The 18,508-nt window shown below is 34.3% G+C and overlaps 1 protein-coding gene across 1 annotated transcript in view; it reads left to right on the forward strand.

Moving 5' to 3' along the window:
- Positions 1 to 18,508, forward strand: part of LOC103507474 — a gene marked incomplete at its 5' end in the record, with an annotated part of 62,616 nt that overhangs the window by 18,366 nt on the left and 25,742 nt on the right. Inside the window, one exon of the mRNA XM_017443344.2 lies at positions 4,170 to 4,360. Within this exon, the coding sequence (XP_017298833.2) occupies positions 4,170 to 4,360 (191 nt within the window). The remainder of the gene's footprint in view (positions 1 to 4,169; positions 4,361 to 18,508) is intronic.

An 18,508-nucleotide genomic window follows, 5' to 3' on the forward strand; every position in this document is an offset into this window, starting at 1 on the left:
AATCGCCATATGAGAGACGAGGAGACAGAAATTGGTTCTAATTTTCAAATCCTGTAGGTAACAGTAACACTAACAGTTGAACGAATTTACCCTAAACTGTAAAGCATTTTTTTCTCTCTTCAGAGTAACAATATGACTTTGTATGAACTTATTCGACCTCATTATACATACACTACAATTAGAAACACCAGAATAAAGTTCCTTCAAGATTTTAAAATAGAAACAATGCTCGTCAAATTGACTTCCTCTAGTTGGAAGACAAATAAGTTCAAATTGATAACTGCAATATTGTTCCAAAGAAAGTATTACAATTTAATAGCCAGTCAGTGAGAAGAATACTGTGAATGGATTATTTAGCACGATACTATTATTGAGAAGAAGAAAAAAACATAATGTTTACTTTTTTTTTTCTTTCTTAGTTTGTTTAAAAAATAGCCAATACAATCAATTAAATCTTAAACGTTATTTATGGCAAAAGTATTTAACATAAATAAATGAATGACTAAAAAGAATTTTATAAGTTTTGGATTCTAAATGCGGATTGCACATTGTTTCCTCTCCTCTTCTAATAGATCTATTATTTATAATTATTTCTTGTCTTGGTTTTCTCTCAAGAGTCCTTCTTGGGGCGAAAAATGATGCTTTACAGTTGTTTTGGGCTTGTCAGTCCTCACCATGTACGAGTATGAGGCAAATCTCAACTTTTCCATTTTCACAATTTACCTAAAAAGGAAAAATAAATTAATAATGAATACAGTTCAAACCTTTTTTAAATCATACGAGTAGGTCTATTACTTAGAATATTTTATGCTAATAGCTAATAAAAGCGCTTATATCATGATTCTTTGAGCTAGGAAACGCGTTAATTTTTTATAGGTATTATCTTAATGTTCGCTTGCTCGTTACAATTTATTCTACGTAATTCATGAATTGGTTGAATAACTTCAATATAGGTAGGCATTAAAAGAAAACTTGAGCACAAAAAACACGATACAAATTTAGTTTAAACGCCGGATATGTTGGATCACACCAAGTTATTTATACCTGACTACTAAACTTCTAAAACATCTCGGAAAGGAAGTAAAATTATTTCTTCATGTAAACAGTAGGTAGGTGTGTGTGAAAGGATCAGGACTTCACGTAATATATTAGCCTGAATATGGTTTTATCTGATAAAGGAATTGTGTCCTCAGTTTATGTGGAAACTGCCTTAACAACAGCAAATTTAACAAGACGAGTTAATATCAGCACTTCTGAAGACAGAAATTAATTTGGAAGCAGTTTATATTTTATTAATGATTCTTTTTCACAACATATGGGAAATGAATTCGAGTAAACATTTAACTTGGAGTATTGACTTCTTGTATTGAGTTGAGGTATGACCAGTTTTTTTCTCACAAACCAATGTAGGTTTTTGTTTTTAACATTTGAGGAATAGGTACGAAAATCTCGGGACATGGATCTAGAAAAATCAAGATAATATTATACCTACCTAGGTATATTTCATTGCTTTCTCCAGATTTATTGCCACCTACTCTAAGGAATACTGGAACTAGCTAATGAATGAATGGGATTTTTGAGATACTAGTAATCCCCGTTAGTATTTGAGTTTGCCATTTCAGAAACTAGCTGTTTGTCTATCAGTGTTGTTAATCTCTCGTAGGTTTTGTTTCTTATATCCAAGCAAAGTTCACCAAAATTAGCGTAAATTTATTAATCAAAGTGTCTGAACAAACCCATGTTCTCTTGTGTTAACTCCACTTCCAATAGTCCATGTATAAAAGAAGCTAAACACATTTTTTATGCTAACTGGCTAGAATATTCTGATTTTTTCCTTTTTTCGTAGGTTTTAATAAACTTGTTAAAATGGAATTTAATAAGCAATCTAAACTTGAAACTATTGAAAGTTAGCTGTTCCTTTTTTCGTAGGTTTTAATAAACTTGTTAAAATGGAATTTAATAAGCAATCTAAACTTGAAACTATTGAAAGTTAGCTGTGATCCCTGTTGTTACAGAGGTTACATCTATACGAGTATTATAATCAATTGTAATTTTGTACAATAAATATTATTGCTTGTAACCTCTTCGCTACTGGTTCCCAGGATGTTTTGGAAATTATAACTTTTACACAATAAATAAATGAAATACTACTGTCCATAATGTCCTCAGTATATTCCTAATTGGGGAGTTTCGGGATAAATTATCGTATGAAGATGTACAAGTATTGTGAAAATTTTATCCCTGTATCTCATTTTTCTTCCTGATAGTAAAATTATCAACTTGACTTTTCGCTAGGATACAAAACTAGATGCTAAGAATGACAAACACTTTCCAAATTCTCATCCCATGGTTTATATTTAGGAGGAAAAACACATGTGAAACAGTTGTTAGTACTCCCATTTTCACATTAACATTCCTGTTTTTTTCAGCCTGGTATTTCAACTTACCTAGTTGATATTTATTTATTTTTCTTTGTTCCAGATCAGTAGATATTTAGGTCCCTTATTTCAGATGCTAAGAATGACAAACACTTTCCAAATTCTCATCCCATGGTTTATATTTAGGAGTAAAAACACATGTGAAACAGTTGTTAGTACTCCCATTTTCACATTAACATTCCTGTTTTTTCAGCCTGGTATTTCAACTTACCTAGTTGATATTTATTTATTTTTCTTTGTTCCAGATCAGTAGATATTTAGGTCCCTTATTTATTTTTTTCCTCCCTAAGTTGTTTCAGATAGTTCTCTAGAACTTCTGAGTGTGAATATGTGTATTAAAAAAATAAAAAAAAAAAATAAAAAAAAAAAATAGGTACCGAAAAATTTCCCTTAGCTTAATTTCCAACACGAAAATTTATTCTCATTGGAAAATAGCTCTAGGAACCAGCAATTTTCCCAATTTGTGTAGAACTGAAGAGATTTCGAGCCAAGCGAAGTTTATATTAGGAGTATGCTTACCACCTGCAGTTTATTGATCATAATATAACTCTTTAGACATTTCTACAATTTTTTTCTTTAAAAATAGGAAGAATTAAATAAAAAATGGAAATAAAAGACGGCTCAGGCTAAGATAATTTAAAAACAGTCCCTTTCAAAAGACCTTTCAAAAGACCTACCTATCCTTTGATTCCTTTGGTAACATTTTTGATACAGGTTTATGATGAGTCTACATATCACTAGGTTAGGTGATTGCTTTCTTAAATCAGGAATTTAGAAAACTTATCAGGAACAGCTTTCCGAATTCAAGTATTTTAAACATTAAATTATTGTAGGCAAAAGTTTATCCCGCTACCAATTTAGAAAACTTATCAGGAACAGCTTTCCGAATTCAAGTATTTTAAACATTAAATTATTGTAGGCAAAAGTTTATCCCGCTACCAAAGCCGCATATTTTATTCCTCAAAAAGTCTATTATTGTTTATTCGGTGTTCTTTATGATTTTATAACTTTGTTAAGTATTTTTATTGGATAGTTAAAGTAGTTCTTTAAATAATTTTATTATTTAGGCTAATTTAATTTCTGGACGCAAATAAACTTATGCATGTTATTAGCTTTTTTTATGGATGCCATAGCAACGCGAACAGTTTCTACTATAATTGTATTCTGATTAGCTACAAAAATACCAACAATACTTTCAATAACAATATTGAGTTCTATTACCTGTCTTTACTTCATAGAGTTTATGGCAAATGCAAATGTCATTTCGTTAGGTAAAACTCTCATAGACAGTTAATAACAATAACGGTTCAATGCAGTTCAATCTTGGACCATCTTTCTGGAATTTCAACCAATCAGCACGTGGTTAAATAAATTTACTGTCGCCAACAAATTTGCCAATATACCGACTCTTGTATTTGCATTTGCATATTAACCTTCTCTCTTTACAAGTTAGCCTTTTCTATCACTATTTTTCTTTATTCTAGTGAAAAGGTAGGAAGGTAGGTAGGTATAGGAATTGTGTAACTCTATTAAGTATAACTTTATGATCAGGTTATTATACTTCCAACCCATTGACAGTTATAGAAAACCTTTCTAGCTATTTCAATTCTATGACAATCGGTGTCCATGTTTTATTCCTCTATTTTCACCAACTAACCGGAAATTTAGTTTTTATTCCACTCATACCAAATAAACTGAAATTTAACTGTTTTCTTTTTTTCTCTTTTCCAGTTTGAAGCCCCCACCAAAGGACGGAGTGACGAAAAGTAATCCTAGCAAACGCCATCGGGAACGACTGAATGCCGAGTTGGATACGTTAGCCAATCTATTACCTTTTGAACAAAACATCCTCTCAAAATTAGATAGGTTATCCATTTTACGCCTCTCCGTTAGTTATCTACGTACAAAAAGCTACTTTCAAGGTAAGACAAAGGAAAATATTTTTTGGAATTTTGTTTGTACCATTTTCTTGTGTTTGGTCTCTTTGAGACAAATTTCATTAGTTTTATCTTTTCTTGGAAAAATTAATAACCTCAAAATTAGTACACGACATTATTGACCGGACACGGAAAGAGTCCGGTACATTATCAAAATAAATTTATGAAGTATCCCTAAGAGATCAGTGTTGTGTGCTGCTGGTGTTCTTTATACCCGGTTTTTTGTCAGAATAAGAACTGGAACAAATTTCATTAGTTTTATCTTTTCTTGGAAAAATTAATAACCTCAAAATTAGTACATGACATTATTAACCGGACACGGAAAGAGTCCGGTACATTATCGAAATAAATTTATGAAGTATCCCTAAGAGATCAGTGTTGTGTGCTGCTGGTGTTCTTTATACCCGGTTTTTTGTCAGAATAAGAACTGGTTCACCTGATAACTGATTTTGGCGGTACCGGAAGCCACTGACACTTTGTACGCTGATTCCCGTAGCAAGATGAACTGATGAAGAGAAATTTTGATGTGGATAACAGGCACAAAGTGAATACTTTAGGGATATTCTATGTAGTAGGTGTACCAAGATAAATCGATGTTAGGTAATAGGATCTCACTAATCCTAATTGAATAAAAAGTTTTCCGAAGTTTTTCCGACCATACAAGCTGGGAGTAATGTTTTACATTGCTAATCCTCTCCGAGCTTTCCACTCGGAGAGAGAGAGAGAAAGAGAAAATCAAGTAGTTCCAATTTAGTTTCTTCTTTGTCATTTTATTTTGCTCTTTGTTGACGCAAACATTTGAAGTTCCTTCAAAATTTGGATTGAGGACAAATCGATTTTTTTCAGAAACATGAAATTGATTTTCTCAGAAATGTAGCTATCCAAGCTAACTCCAATAAAGGTAGAAAACTAACAGTAAAGTTCTAGGGTAGCCAAGATAGAATCTTCACCCAAGAGCCAATGGAAACTGTACCTACCTAAGTCACTAATAATATATGTCCGAACCTAATCAGAGTTTCTTCAATATTCCTCACACTTGAGCCTCATAATATGTTTGTGTTTACATTGTAAGATTTGTAAGCAAATAGGTACCTTATTAGTGGATTTCTTATCAAATGCAAGCATTTTGCTTCATTAAATAGCATACCTTGTGTGAAATACTAGGCTTTCCAATTACGCCATGCCTAGCTCATTAACAATTTGTTTCTTCTCCAACTACTGATGGCATTCCAGGCTACTATCAATTTTAGCAGTCTTTTTCGTGTTGTTACACTTGGTACTTAATCGTTATTTCCTTTTATTTTCTGATCTAAAACTAATACCTATCTGAAACAATTCTTTGTGATTTTTTAGGGTGCCCAGCCTTTTATGAAGCTAGGCCAAAATTTAATTCCAATATCAGCCGGGAGCCACATTGTACTTACGTAATTAACTATGTCTTAGATAACTGTAAGTTCGATACACTATTCTGACCAAACTTATCGATACACTGTTTTGATCATAAGATGATGACTTTTTCAACGCTTTTGACAAGGGAGTCAAAAGGTTTGTCTTGGGCATCATCCAAAAGGCAAAACCAAAAGCCACAGTGAGGACAAACCTTAGGGTCACACTGTATGTCATTTGTCATTAGAGAGTGAAAGGGATACGAACTTGGTGGACAGGGAACTACTGGGACGTTCATTTCCTCCTCTGCCCACTAGCTCAAATACCAGAAGGAAAACATATCGTAAAATTTATAGTGTGTAGTACCTACTTCGAAAATTAATTTTCGTGCTGTAGTGACCGTGGTCCGTGGTCCAACTGATCTTTGGAGCAAACCTAATAGGTATGGCAGGGACAATTTTTCAGGATATTTCATTGTTCAAAAAGACCACCGGCCCTGACACAAGATATAAAGGACAGGTTGGATTCAGGCTCAGACAGACCTCATGAAACCCAATATTAAACTGTCTTGCCGTGTGAGCTTGTGAGTAGAGAGATCAGAGGTACCAGAATGGTTTCATTCACATTCACATCAAGAACTCCTTGGTATATCTCCAATCCACCACGCGGAGCTAAATTAGTGCTGTACAAGTTTTTGACCACCCATTGGTATTTATTGTTTCAACTCTAACGATATGATGACTTATTTATTGGTCTCAGCATTTTTAATGAGCTTTTTATAAGAGATAATAATAATTAGAAAGAAAATACCTCTTGTGTCTATATTGTGGTTCAATTTCTTTGAGTTTTTTCTCATGTTGGTTTTTTCCTCCACTGGAAGTTGATGCAAAAGATACTCACCAAGTGTCTGGTGTCTGTAGGTGGTAATGAGATTCTTCTTTAAAATTATGATTTTCATAACAGTTTGAAAATAAATAAAAAGTAATATAATTGCTATTAAGTATCTATTTATGATCTTGAGTACCTAAGTCAAGAACTTACTAGGTGCCTACAATGTCACCTTACAACATTATAGGTAGATACCTACATACATAATTATTACAAGAATACAGGTAGGTACCTATACATACTTCAAGGTGCTTTTGACGACGTAGACATCTCAAATCTCAGTGAACCTCGTGATGTAACTGATGATAGAATAAATGACGTTATCTCTAATATCCCTTACACTCATGTCTTAATATGTATAATTGACATTCGGGATTCATTGGATTGATCGCTGTGTAAACTGAACGAATCATTTGTACCAAACATAAATTTTCAAGCAATTAAATATTAAAATTTAGCAATTCTTGTGCCAGATGATACGATTGTGGCGCTAAATAAAAATAATAAATACATCTACCTTCCCATTTTTTACTTTATCTAATTGTGTAACAAACATCGTTAACAATTTGAAGCAACGTAAGCAAACAAGTGTTTTCCGGAGGAATGAAATTGGGTACCTAGGTATAATTATGGTACTCAAATATACCTTAAGAACTGGTTCACCTGATAACTGATTTTGGCGGTACCGGAAGCCACTGACACTTTGTACGCTGATTCCCGTAGCAAGATGAACTGATGAAGAGAAATTTTGATGTGGATAACAGGCACAAAGTGAATACTTTAGGGATATTCTATGTAGTAGGTGTACCAAGATAAATCGATGTTAGGTAATAGGATCTCACTAATCCTAATTGAATAAAAAGTTTTCCGAAGTTTTTCCGACCATACAAGCTCGGAGTAATGTTTTACATTGCTAATCCTCTCCGAGCTTTCCACTCGGAGAGAGAGAGAGAAAGAGAAAATCAAGTAGTTCCAATTTAGTTTCTTCTTTGTCATTTTATTTTGCTCTTTGTTGACGCAAACATTTGAAGTTCCTTCAAAATTTGGATTGAGGACAAATCGATTTTTTTCAGAAACATGAAATTGATTTTCTCAGAAATGTAGCTATCCAAGCTAACTCCAATAAAGGTAGAAAACTAACAGTAAAGTTCTAGGGTAGCCAAGATAGAATCTTCACCCAAGAGCCAATGGAAACTGTACCTACCTAAGTCACTAATAATATATGTCCGAACCTAATCAGAGTTTCTTTAATATTCCTCACACTTGAGCCTCATATGTTTGTGTTACGATTGTTTAAGCTAGGAACGTGTGCGGTCAATCCTTTCCTTAATTTCCTTTTACATCGAACCATGTCCGTATGATTTATCGCTAATAGACAAATAAGTGACTTGTACCTCAATAATACAGGGTTGCCCGTTTGCATTTGGAGCTCCCAATAAACTCCTTAAAATTTGAAGCCAATTCCATTACTTCCTCATTAGTATCAATCTGTTGGTTCCCTAGAAAGTAAAAAAAATATTTAAGCGTCTCTTAATCGTACAATTCTTGTCATTTTCTTCATCGTATGTAATATACAGTTGTATAGTTCCACCAATCGATTCCACTTAAAAATTTAAACGGTATGACGCTTAATATTTTGTAATGACGAAAATGACCAGCGAGAAAAGGTTCTATTCATATTGGGCATTATTCAAAAAGACACACCCTAAATACATAATTTAAGTATTAGATAATCTACATATATAAAAAATAGAAAGTAACATGTGTTTGTACTTATTAGGTGTAGACTATCGTATGAATCAATGGGAGTACAATATTTACCATTTCTTTATTTATGACATTTATAGCTTTGAAAAAATGAGCATAAAATATGACAACAGCATACACTGTACTGTTGAAAAGGAAAACTACCACCTACTTGCTGTCAAGAAATTAGCTCTTGTTGAGACTGGGCTGTTTTGTAATTCTGTTGTAAAATAATTCCTCTTTTTGCTGACCATATTCGCCACTCCTATTCCGCCAAATAGTTATCATTTGGTTAATGATGATTGACATAAGTGTCCTCGGACTATATTCTGGTCATGGCCGACAGTATAAACCAAAATAAATTAATCAAAAGCAAGTTACACTATTGTTGATTTACTGTGGAACGGCGATAGCAAACTGTTTGTGGTGTAATGTCGGTTTAAGATTTTTCTATATAGAATCTTGATCGGCGCTTGGTGATCCAAAATTAATTCCCAGTGCTCACTTAAGAATCCAATTTTCGCTTACTCGCTTAGCAAAACTGAACAACGGACAGGGTGAATACCTCATACTGATCTGTTTCCTAACACGCCGCGTGTATAAGACACGAACTTGAAGGTAGCGGGGCAAAACTTTGCGTGGTGAATACCTCATACTGATCTGTTTCCTAACACGCCGCGTGTATAAGACACGAACTTGAAGGTAGCGGGGCAAAACTTTGCGTGATAAATCACCATGAGGAAACCAAGTGCGATGCTATGTGTTTTTTGAAAGCTAATCATCCAGTGTGATAAAATGACAAGTTCTCTCCGCACGCTACCCTGACCTAGGCCGGATTTATCAGCTGTGAGAGAACAAAATAATGACGTCACATATCTGGCGAAATCAATGACGTCACGTGACGTGATCTGTGGACATTGGGGCTTACAGGGCCACGCAATCTGGAAGAACCTATTGGTTCTGTTTTCAAGTTGCTTCGTGAGTAATTTGTAGGAAATCTGCACACACGAGGCTTACAGGGCCACGCAATCTGGAAGAACCTATTGGTTCTGTTTTCAAGTTGTTTCGTGAGTAATTTGTAGGAAATCTGCACACACGTTAATTATTACCTACAAGAAAATAGGTATAACCCACATAATTCAAGGTGCTTTTGACGGCGTAGACATCTCAAATCTCAGTGAACCTCGTGATGTAACTGATGATAAAACAAATGACATTATCTCTTATATCCCTTACACTCATGTCTTAACTGTTAATATAATTGAAATTCTGGATTAATTTGATTGATCCCTGTGTAAACTGAACGAATCACTTGTACCAAACATAAATTTTCAAGCAATCAAATATTAACATTTGGTAACAAGGACCTTCCCATTTTTTACTTTATCTAATTGTGTAACAAACATCGTCAACAATTTGAAGCAACGTAAGCAAACAAGTGTTTTCCGGAGGAATGAAATTGGGTACCTAGGTATAATTATGGTACTCAAATATACCTAGGTATAGGTAGGTACCTATCTGATGACAACTCGCATACCGCAGGGAACTCAGTTTTAATGGCATAATGTAATTAACAGAGCATATACTTAATGCAACAATCATTCTAGTTGTATGATTTATGAAAAGCTAGCACGCTTGTGTTCACAAAACCCTTTGTTTTCAACACAGCTGTGATGGAAGATGCAATGGTGTTGAAAGTATGTTTGGTAAATATTGGTGTCAAGAAAAGAGGACAAATTGGTTTGAACGAAAATAGGTAATCAGCTTACGTACCTTGGTAGTAGGTGTAATAAATGGTATAGCTCTGTGAACCTAGCCCAGTTTTGCTAAGCGAGTAAGCGAAAATTGGATTCTTAAGTGAGCACTGGGAATTAATTTTGGATCACCAAGCGCCGATCAAGATTCTATATAGAAAAGAGCTCCCACACTTATTGTAATCAAAACATATATTCCCGCTCCATTAGGTAGTCCTGTAATGCTCTCAAAACATCCTTTCTTTCTGTTTTTCCAAGGGGTTTTTAAATGGTTTATTATTCAAACGTACATTGTTTAAGCTAGGAACGTGTGCGGTCAATCCTTTCCTTAATTTCCTTTTACATCGAACCATGTCCGTATGATTTATCGCTAATAGATTATAGAAAAATCTTAAACCGAGTTTACATCACGAACAGTTTGCTATCGCCGTTCCACAGTAAATCAACAATAGTGTAACTTGCTTTTGATTAATTTATTTTGGTTTATAGTGTCGGCCATGACTAGATAGTCCGAGGAAACTTATGTCAATCATCATTAACCAAATGAGAACTATTTGGCGGAATAGGAGTGGCGAATACGGTCAGCAAAAAGAGGAATTATTTTACAACAGAATTACAAGACAGCCCAGTCTCAACAAGAGCTAATTTCTTGACAGCAAGTAGGTGGTAGTTTTCCTTTTCAACAGTACAGTGTATGCTGTTGTCATATTTTATGCTCATTTTTTCAAAGCTATAAATGTCATAAATAAAGAAATGGTGAATATTGTACTCCCATTGATTCATACGATAGTCTACACCTAATAAGTACAAACACATGTTACTTTCTATTTTTTATATATGTAGATTATCTAATACTTAAATTATGTATTTAGGGTGTGTCTTTTTGAATAATGCCCAATATGAATAGAACCTTTTCTCGCTGGTCATTTTCGTCATTACAAAATATTAAGCGTCATACCGTTTAAATTTTTAAGTGGAATCGATTGGTGGAACTATACAACTGTATATTACATACGATGAAGAAAATGACAAGAATTGTACGATTAAGAGACGCTTATGTGGAACGAGACTTTGGACTTCCAGAGTACTTTTTCCTCAAAAAATGACGTCTTGTGCTCTAAAAGATAGAGCTTCCTGTAGTCTTTTCTTTGATTTTTGATAGAAATTTTTTCTTGTGGTAAGAGTGCCACTGGTTGCTACTCAATTGTCTGCACAAAGCTGGTCATTTCCTGAATGCAATTACTAAAATTCAAGTACATAATAGGACAAAAAGAACCTCGGCGCAACCGAGAATCGAACGTGAGACCTTCACGGTTCAAGCCTAGTGTGATATTCACTGAACTACAAAAGACACTTCCTCTCTATTAGAACGGGAACTGGGGGACCTTTTCTAGTGATCTCCTAAAGTTCAAAACACGATGAGAAAGAATTAATGTTTACAAAACGGCGCTACTCAATTAACCTCATCAAAATATAACAATATTGAATCATTATTTTCAGATCAAGATCCACTTTTTCATTATTAACTCTCAGTCCCATCAGTGATCTTTGGAAAATGAATTTAATACGCGGTTTAGAAAGGGGCTTGTGAAATTTTCGATAGTTGGGAAGGTACACCTATTTGAAATGTTTCGTTACCGAAGGTTTTTAAAGGGACTTTACCTATTTTCAAAGGAACTACTAAACTATGACCTAAACTCTGAATGCAAAAATGGATTTTATTCTCATTGAATGATTGAAAATACTTAGTAGGTACCTCTAGCCTCTAGTACTCTATGTAGTCGCTATGAAAAACTGAGTAATCTAAACAATGTACAGTTATACGTTATGTAATTTACTGTATGTGGACCACGATTACTAGATACGAGTATATGTAATTCGAAATTTTGTGCCTAACTTTGCTCGTTTCATCCGAAACATGAGAAAAAAATACTGACTAAATAGATGTAGACTCTTACGTAGGTAAACTATGATGTTTGTTTAAGTTTAACATCTGAATAAAGTTTTAATAATAGGTTATAAGCTTATTAATTCCAAACTTGTCATTAGGGCTTCAAGTTTTTGATACAGGTTACGCCTAGATTTACTATTGCAATGTGCTCTATGCATTATGCATATTCATAGTAGTTTTGCTTGTTTAGCTACTTTAAATTTAGACTTTAAAACTAGAACCAAGATATAAGAGGACTACCTTAACCTTGCATAGTAGTTACTGTAAAAGTTACACAACTTGTGCATATGGTGATGTGTTTATATTTAATCTTGAAGTAATGGCTGAATTAGACTCAAGTTGTATCTCAATATTGAACAAGCTTTTTTTAGTGGATGTGTCATTTTATAAATTTAAGAAAATCAAATTTAATGAAGAAAGATGTATGCTGTATATTACCTTCTTTCCAAGAGTAGTATTTTCATATGATTTTCTGAAGAACCTGAGTAGACCTCTGTTCTAAAGGGTGATAAGGGGATAACATAAAGTGATCCAATTTAGCACTATAATACTATGTGAACCATAAACCAAATAGAAATGACCTGTGGCGCTATTAATACGAATACTCTAATTCTGAAAATCCTCCGAGCTTCACAAAATACAAATTTGAAAATGATAATCGTAAATATCAGATCTGGTTTTGTTTCAATTCGAGAATCTCATATTCCATAGTGTTCTTAAATCAAAAGTTAAGTAAACTAATGGATACAATCATATACATATTTGAGAAATGAGCCTAAAACTGTGTATGAGCTTAACAGTATAGATTTACGAGCAGGGCCGATGTAAAGAGTTTTACTATAATTTCACGTATAAGTGTCTGCTATTCTGGAATACCTTGGTATCCTATTCTGAACATAAAACAACTATTAAATTATACCATTTTGTAGAAGGCACCTACATAAATTTAGTATGTAGGTCTTCTTTGACGCAAGTTACACCTAATTTCAGATAGTAAAGTTTAAGCAGTTCAAATAGAAAAAAGATCTCACACAAAATTATTGGAAAATTGTGCTATTTGTAGAAGGCACCTACATAAATTTAGTATGTAGGTCTTCATTGACGCAAGTTACACCTAATTTCAGATAGTAAAGTTTAAGCAGTTCAAATAGAAAAAAGATCTCACACAAAATTATTGGAAAATTGTTCCAAATCTGTTCGCTCGAAAGTCGAAACGTAGGATTTTTTAATGCCTGCAAAATTTTCACTAAATTGGGCAAGCTTTAGACGAAAATTGTAGTAGTGACCGTGGTCCAACTGATCTTTGGAGCAAACCTAATAGGTATGGCAGGGACAATTTTTCAGGATATTTCATTGTTCAAAAAGACCACCGGCCAAATCTGTTCGCTCGAAAGTCGAAACGTAGGATTTTTTAATGCCTGCAAAATTTTCACTAAATTGGGCAAGCTTTAGACGAGACATAGTTAAGTATTAGGTGACATATTGACATTCTAAAGCTTCACACTTTTAGAAGATTTAAGTACTCGTATACCGTAATGTATTTTACTACCAAAAACCCATTCATTCCATATGTCAGCCATTGGGGCACTCGCTATCTAGTCGATCCATGGTTTTTGCAATCATCTCCTCATTCATATGGATTTCCTCCATTGGTATTAGCCAAAATGTATATCATGGCTCTTGAATGTCTTCAGGATAGATATAAAAGTACCTAACCCTATTAGGTACTTAGAATAATTATAGATACATATAATATAATATATAATAGATACATATAATAGGTACTAATGAATAATGAAGTTTCCTAAAATTTGATCTACACAGTAAACGATAGGGTATAAACAACACAGTGTACAGATATTACTATATCACTACCCACTGCCTTTACACAGCCCACAGCTATTATACTGAAGCCTATATGAAAGTTTCTTCTCTTTTTCGTAAACTTGAGACACCACTCTGTGTCAGTTACGAGCTTGAAAGCTTTAAAACAAAACTTTGACTTAAACTGTCAATAAAAAGCTATTCGCCTAAAAAAAAAAAAATATTTTTGTGAGATATAGGTACGTACGAGTAAATATCGATGTGTATATTTCCATTGAAATCTTCAAAAAACAAGTGGGTTTATCTCACCAAAAATTTACACTGATAAAAAAAACTAGAGTGCCAGAATCCCAATCGAGTGACCAAGTTCTGGAACTTTATATCAGGAAGCTCGGAACTAGATCTCTTGCATAATGAAATGGGTCTCACATATTAGCCTTTGTGAAAAAGTTACGCCTTATTTACGTAGATTCGAGAACCATGCAAACTTCAGAGTGTTTCTTTTGAAGCTCGCTAGTCAGTTGGTGTGAATATCAAAGTAAATATTTGAGCTACGAGTAAAAGTTGCAGCGAAGTTTGTCGTACCCATGACTTCATATTTACTCATGCAAATAAATAACGAATACAACTGGGGGTGTAGTGGGTATGATAATTATGAAGTGGTGTCCACTATCCACTGACCCTGGACTGAGTATAAAGGGTACCTTAAACATGAATATGAATGTATCTTGGACATTATAATCTTTGTGCTGATTGTAGGTATATTAACTGGCCTAAAGCATGATACTAAGGCTAGGCCCTTACTATCACACTCTGACAGTATCACTGTCAAAGGATACCAAGGAAAAGGTCCCGTTAGTGAGCACAATCCTTTTCTACGACCCTTAGCACATCATTGAAAGCCATTCATCCGCTAATGATACACGAGGTAAAGTTAAAACTTCTGTGTGTATTGAACTAAAATGAAAGTTCAGGGAGAGAAGAAACTCCAAAACTTTCCTCGTTTTATGACAACATAGGAAAAATATGCAGAAACAAACCTTTACCCAAAGAAAAGGCAGAGGGGGGAGCTTTTGAGAAGGATATAAGCGCAAACGCCAAAACATTGATATGCAGAAACAAACCTTTACCCAAAGAAAAGGCAGAGGGGGGAGCTTTTGAGAAGGATATAAGCGCAAACGCCAAAACATTGTTTTTACTGGTATGGTTACCATGGCAACAGAAATAAACAGTGCCCTGGAGATTCGATACAACGATCCAAACTGTGTCCCTATTTTTCCCTTCCATAGTGGGCGTTTCTGTTTTTCTCTCTTTTCCCTTGGGTTTTTTTTCCGTACATTTTCAGAAAAAGCTATCCCAGATCTAATCGATGGAGTTTTCTAGATAGGTATGTACCTCTATCGCGGTGAAAATATATATGACTTTCTACCTATGTACGTATGTTTTTACTAAAATTAAAGCACCAGCAATATATTTACATAGAAATGTGTTGGATACATGTTTTTCAGAATTCCCAAATGAGTTATGTGGAAAAAAAGAACGTACTCCGATAGACTGAAAAATATACGTATCTACTGAATGTTGAGCACAAAACATTGTTTTTACTGGTATGGTTACCATGGCAACAGAAATAAACAGTGCCCTGGAGATTCGATACAACGATCCAAACTGTGTCCCTATTTTTCCCTTCCATAGTGGGCGTTTCTGTTTTTCTCTCTTTTCCCTTGGGTTTTTTTTCCGTACATTTTCAGAAAAAGCTATCCCAGATCTAATCGATGGAGTTTTCTAGATAGGTATGTACCTCTATCGCGGTGTAAATATATACGACTTTCTACCTATGTACGTATGTTTTTACTAAAATTAAAGCACCAGCAATATATTTACATAGAAATATGTTGGATACATGTTTTTTCAGAATTCCCAAATGAGTTATGTGGAAAAAAAGAACGTACTCCGATAGACTGAAAAATATACGTATCTACTGAATGTTGAGCATATTTTGCATTTTTAATGTGATGTCTGCTGAATCTTTGGGGACAAAAAAGGGTTCTTTACTTACGATAGGTTACACGATACATCTAACCTGTTTATACTGCCAGGATGAGAGCCAAAATAAAACAAAAACCATTCATTCATCACTGAATTGTTTATTATAGGTATTTGTCAGCAAAATATTAATGTTTGTGTTTACATTGTAAGATTTGTAAGCAAATAGGTACCTTATTAGTGGATTTCTTATCAAATGCAAGCATTTTGCTTCATTAAATAGCATACCTTGTGTGAAATACTAGGCTTTCCAATTACGCCATGCCTAGCTCATTAACAATTTGTTTCTTCTCCAACTACTGATGGCATTCCAGGCTACTATCAATTTTAGCAGTCTTTTTCGTGTTGTTACACTTGGTACTTAATTGTTATTTCCTTTTATTTTCTGATCTAAAACTAGTACCTATCTGAAACAATTCTTTTTGATTTTTTTAGGGTGCCCAGCCTTTTATGAAGCTAGGCCAAAATTTAATTCCAATATCAGCCGGGAGCCACATTTTACTTACGTAATTAACTACCTATGTCTTAGATAACTGTATGTTCGATACACTATATTCTGACCATAACTCATCGATACACTACTGTTTTGACCATAAGATGATGAATTTTTCAATGCTTTTGACTAGGGGGTCAAAAGGTTTGTCTTGGGCATAACCCAAAAAGGCAAAACCAAAAGTCGTAGTGAGGACAAACCTTAGGGTCACACTGTATGTCATTTGTCATTAGAGAGTGAAAGGGATACGAACTTGGTGGACAGGGAACTACTGGTCAAGAAAATGTTTACAAAAATTACAATTTTACCAAATGATCATTGGATGTGTCATTCCTCAGGAAAGCCTTTTCTTAAATGCTTAGTCTCTCCCAAGTTTCAGTGAAATTGATATTATGGTTGAAAATTTCGTTCTCTCTAATCGAGTTCATGTTTTGCTGGAAGGTTTTTTTCCTTTCAGACACTTTTGTCTTGGCTTTTATTGCATGATTTTGTGGAAGAATTATAAGGAGACTGAGATTTTCCACTCTTTTATGAACCACCCTTTAACCTGTCAAACACACAAAACCCAATACTTAATGCTCACTATACGTATATCCTTTCAGACACTTTTGTCTTGGCTTTTATTACATGATTTTGTGGAAGAATTATGAGGAGACTGAGATTTTCCACTCTTTTATGAACCACCCTTTAACCTGTCAAACACACAAAACCCAATACTTAATGCTCACTATACGTATATGTTCATATATTGTTTACAAAACGGCGCTACTCAATTAACCTCATCAAAATATAACAATATTGAATCATTATTTTCAGATCAAGATCCACTTTTTGTTTCAAAAGATCCGTCTGAAGGTATGAAAATTGCAAAGTACCTATTGCTAGGTGGTCAATCACAGAGATTTTAAAAGATCCATCTTAAACTATGAAAAATGCAAAGAATTGCTTGGTGGTCGATCGTCAATTGTAAAATCATCAATTTCGTAACTACGCGAAATGATGTTCAGGATAGCTTGAATTTCTGTGTTCAGGACAGCTATTTCTGATCTCTAGGGAGATAGGTACTTGAATTGAATTGTCTTGGAAGTATTTCTGTGTTCAGGATAGCTTGAATTTCTGTGTTCAGGACAGCTATTTCTGATCTCTAGGGAGATAGGTACTTGAATTGAATTGTCTTGGAAGTAATTAACCTAAGTATAAACTTAAAGTATAAATTAACCTAAGTATAAAAACCTCCTAAGCTATGACTTAAAGTTGGCATTGCAACTCAAAGTAGATTGAAGATACGGTACAATAGACATCTTCACCAAAAAGGTACAAGTTGAGAGGTTAGTGTATTTGGCATCTCCACCAAAAAAGTCTACTTTTAATTAAAGTTTGATACCTAGACTCACACTTAGTATAAAAACCTCCTAAGCTATGACTTAAAGTTGGCATTACAACTCAAAGTAGATTGAAGATACGGTGCTTTAGACATCTTCACCGAAAAGGTACAAGTTGAGAGGTTAGTGTATTTGGCATCTCCACCAAAAAAGTCTACTTTTAATTAAAGTTTGATACCTAGACTCACACTCACAAGAAATCTATCCGAATCCAAGTGTGAAGTAGCAAGTTAATATATATACATGTCTAAACTTACAAGTATATTCATAGTCATTTATCGCCTGTATCCACCTCTTCACAAGGTTTACAGACACCAATGTTGTTAGTTCATAGCAATCATAGCCGAAAATCGACCCCCACCGGGCATTCAACCCCGGTCTTCAGTGTGCAAGGTCAGTCTACAAAAAGAAAAAAAATCAATGAAGAAGAACTTCATTGAGTAAAACACAATCCCGGCACACAACAGAATTACCTAGTTAATCGTTTACGGGATTCGTGACCCCCACCGGGCATTCAACCCTGGTCTTCAGTGTGCAAGGTCAGTCTACAAAAAGAAAAAAAAATCAATGAAGAAGAACTTCATTGAGTAAAACACAATCCCGGCACACAACAGAATTACCTAGTTAATCGTTTACGGGATTCGAATATTTTGATATCGTTTT

The sequence above is a fragment of the Diaphorina citri genome, unplaced genomic scaffold (genome assembly GCF_000475195.1).
Source record: "Diaphorina citri unplaced genomic scaffold, Diaci psyllid genome assembly version 1.1 scaffold316, whole genome shotgun sequence".
NCBI classification, from domain to species: Eukaryota; Metazoa; Arthropoda; class Insecta; order Hemiptera; family Psyllidae; genus Diaphorina; species Diaphorina citri.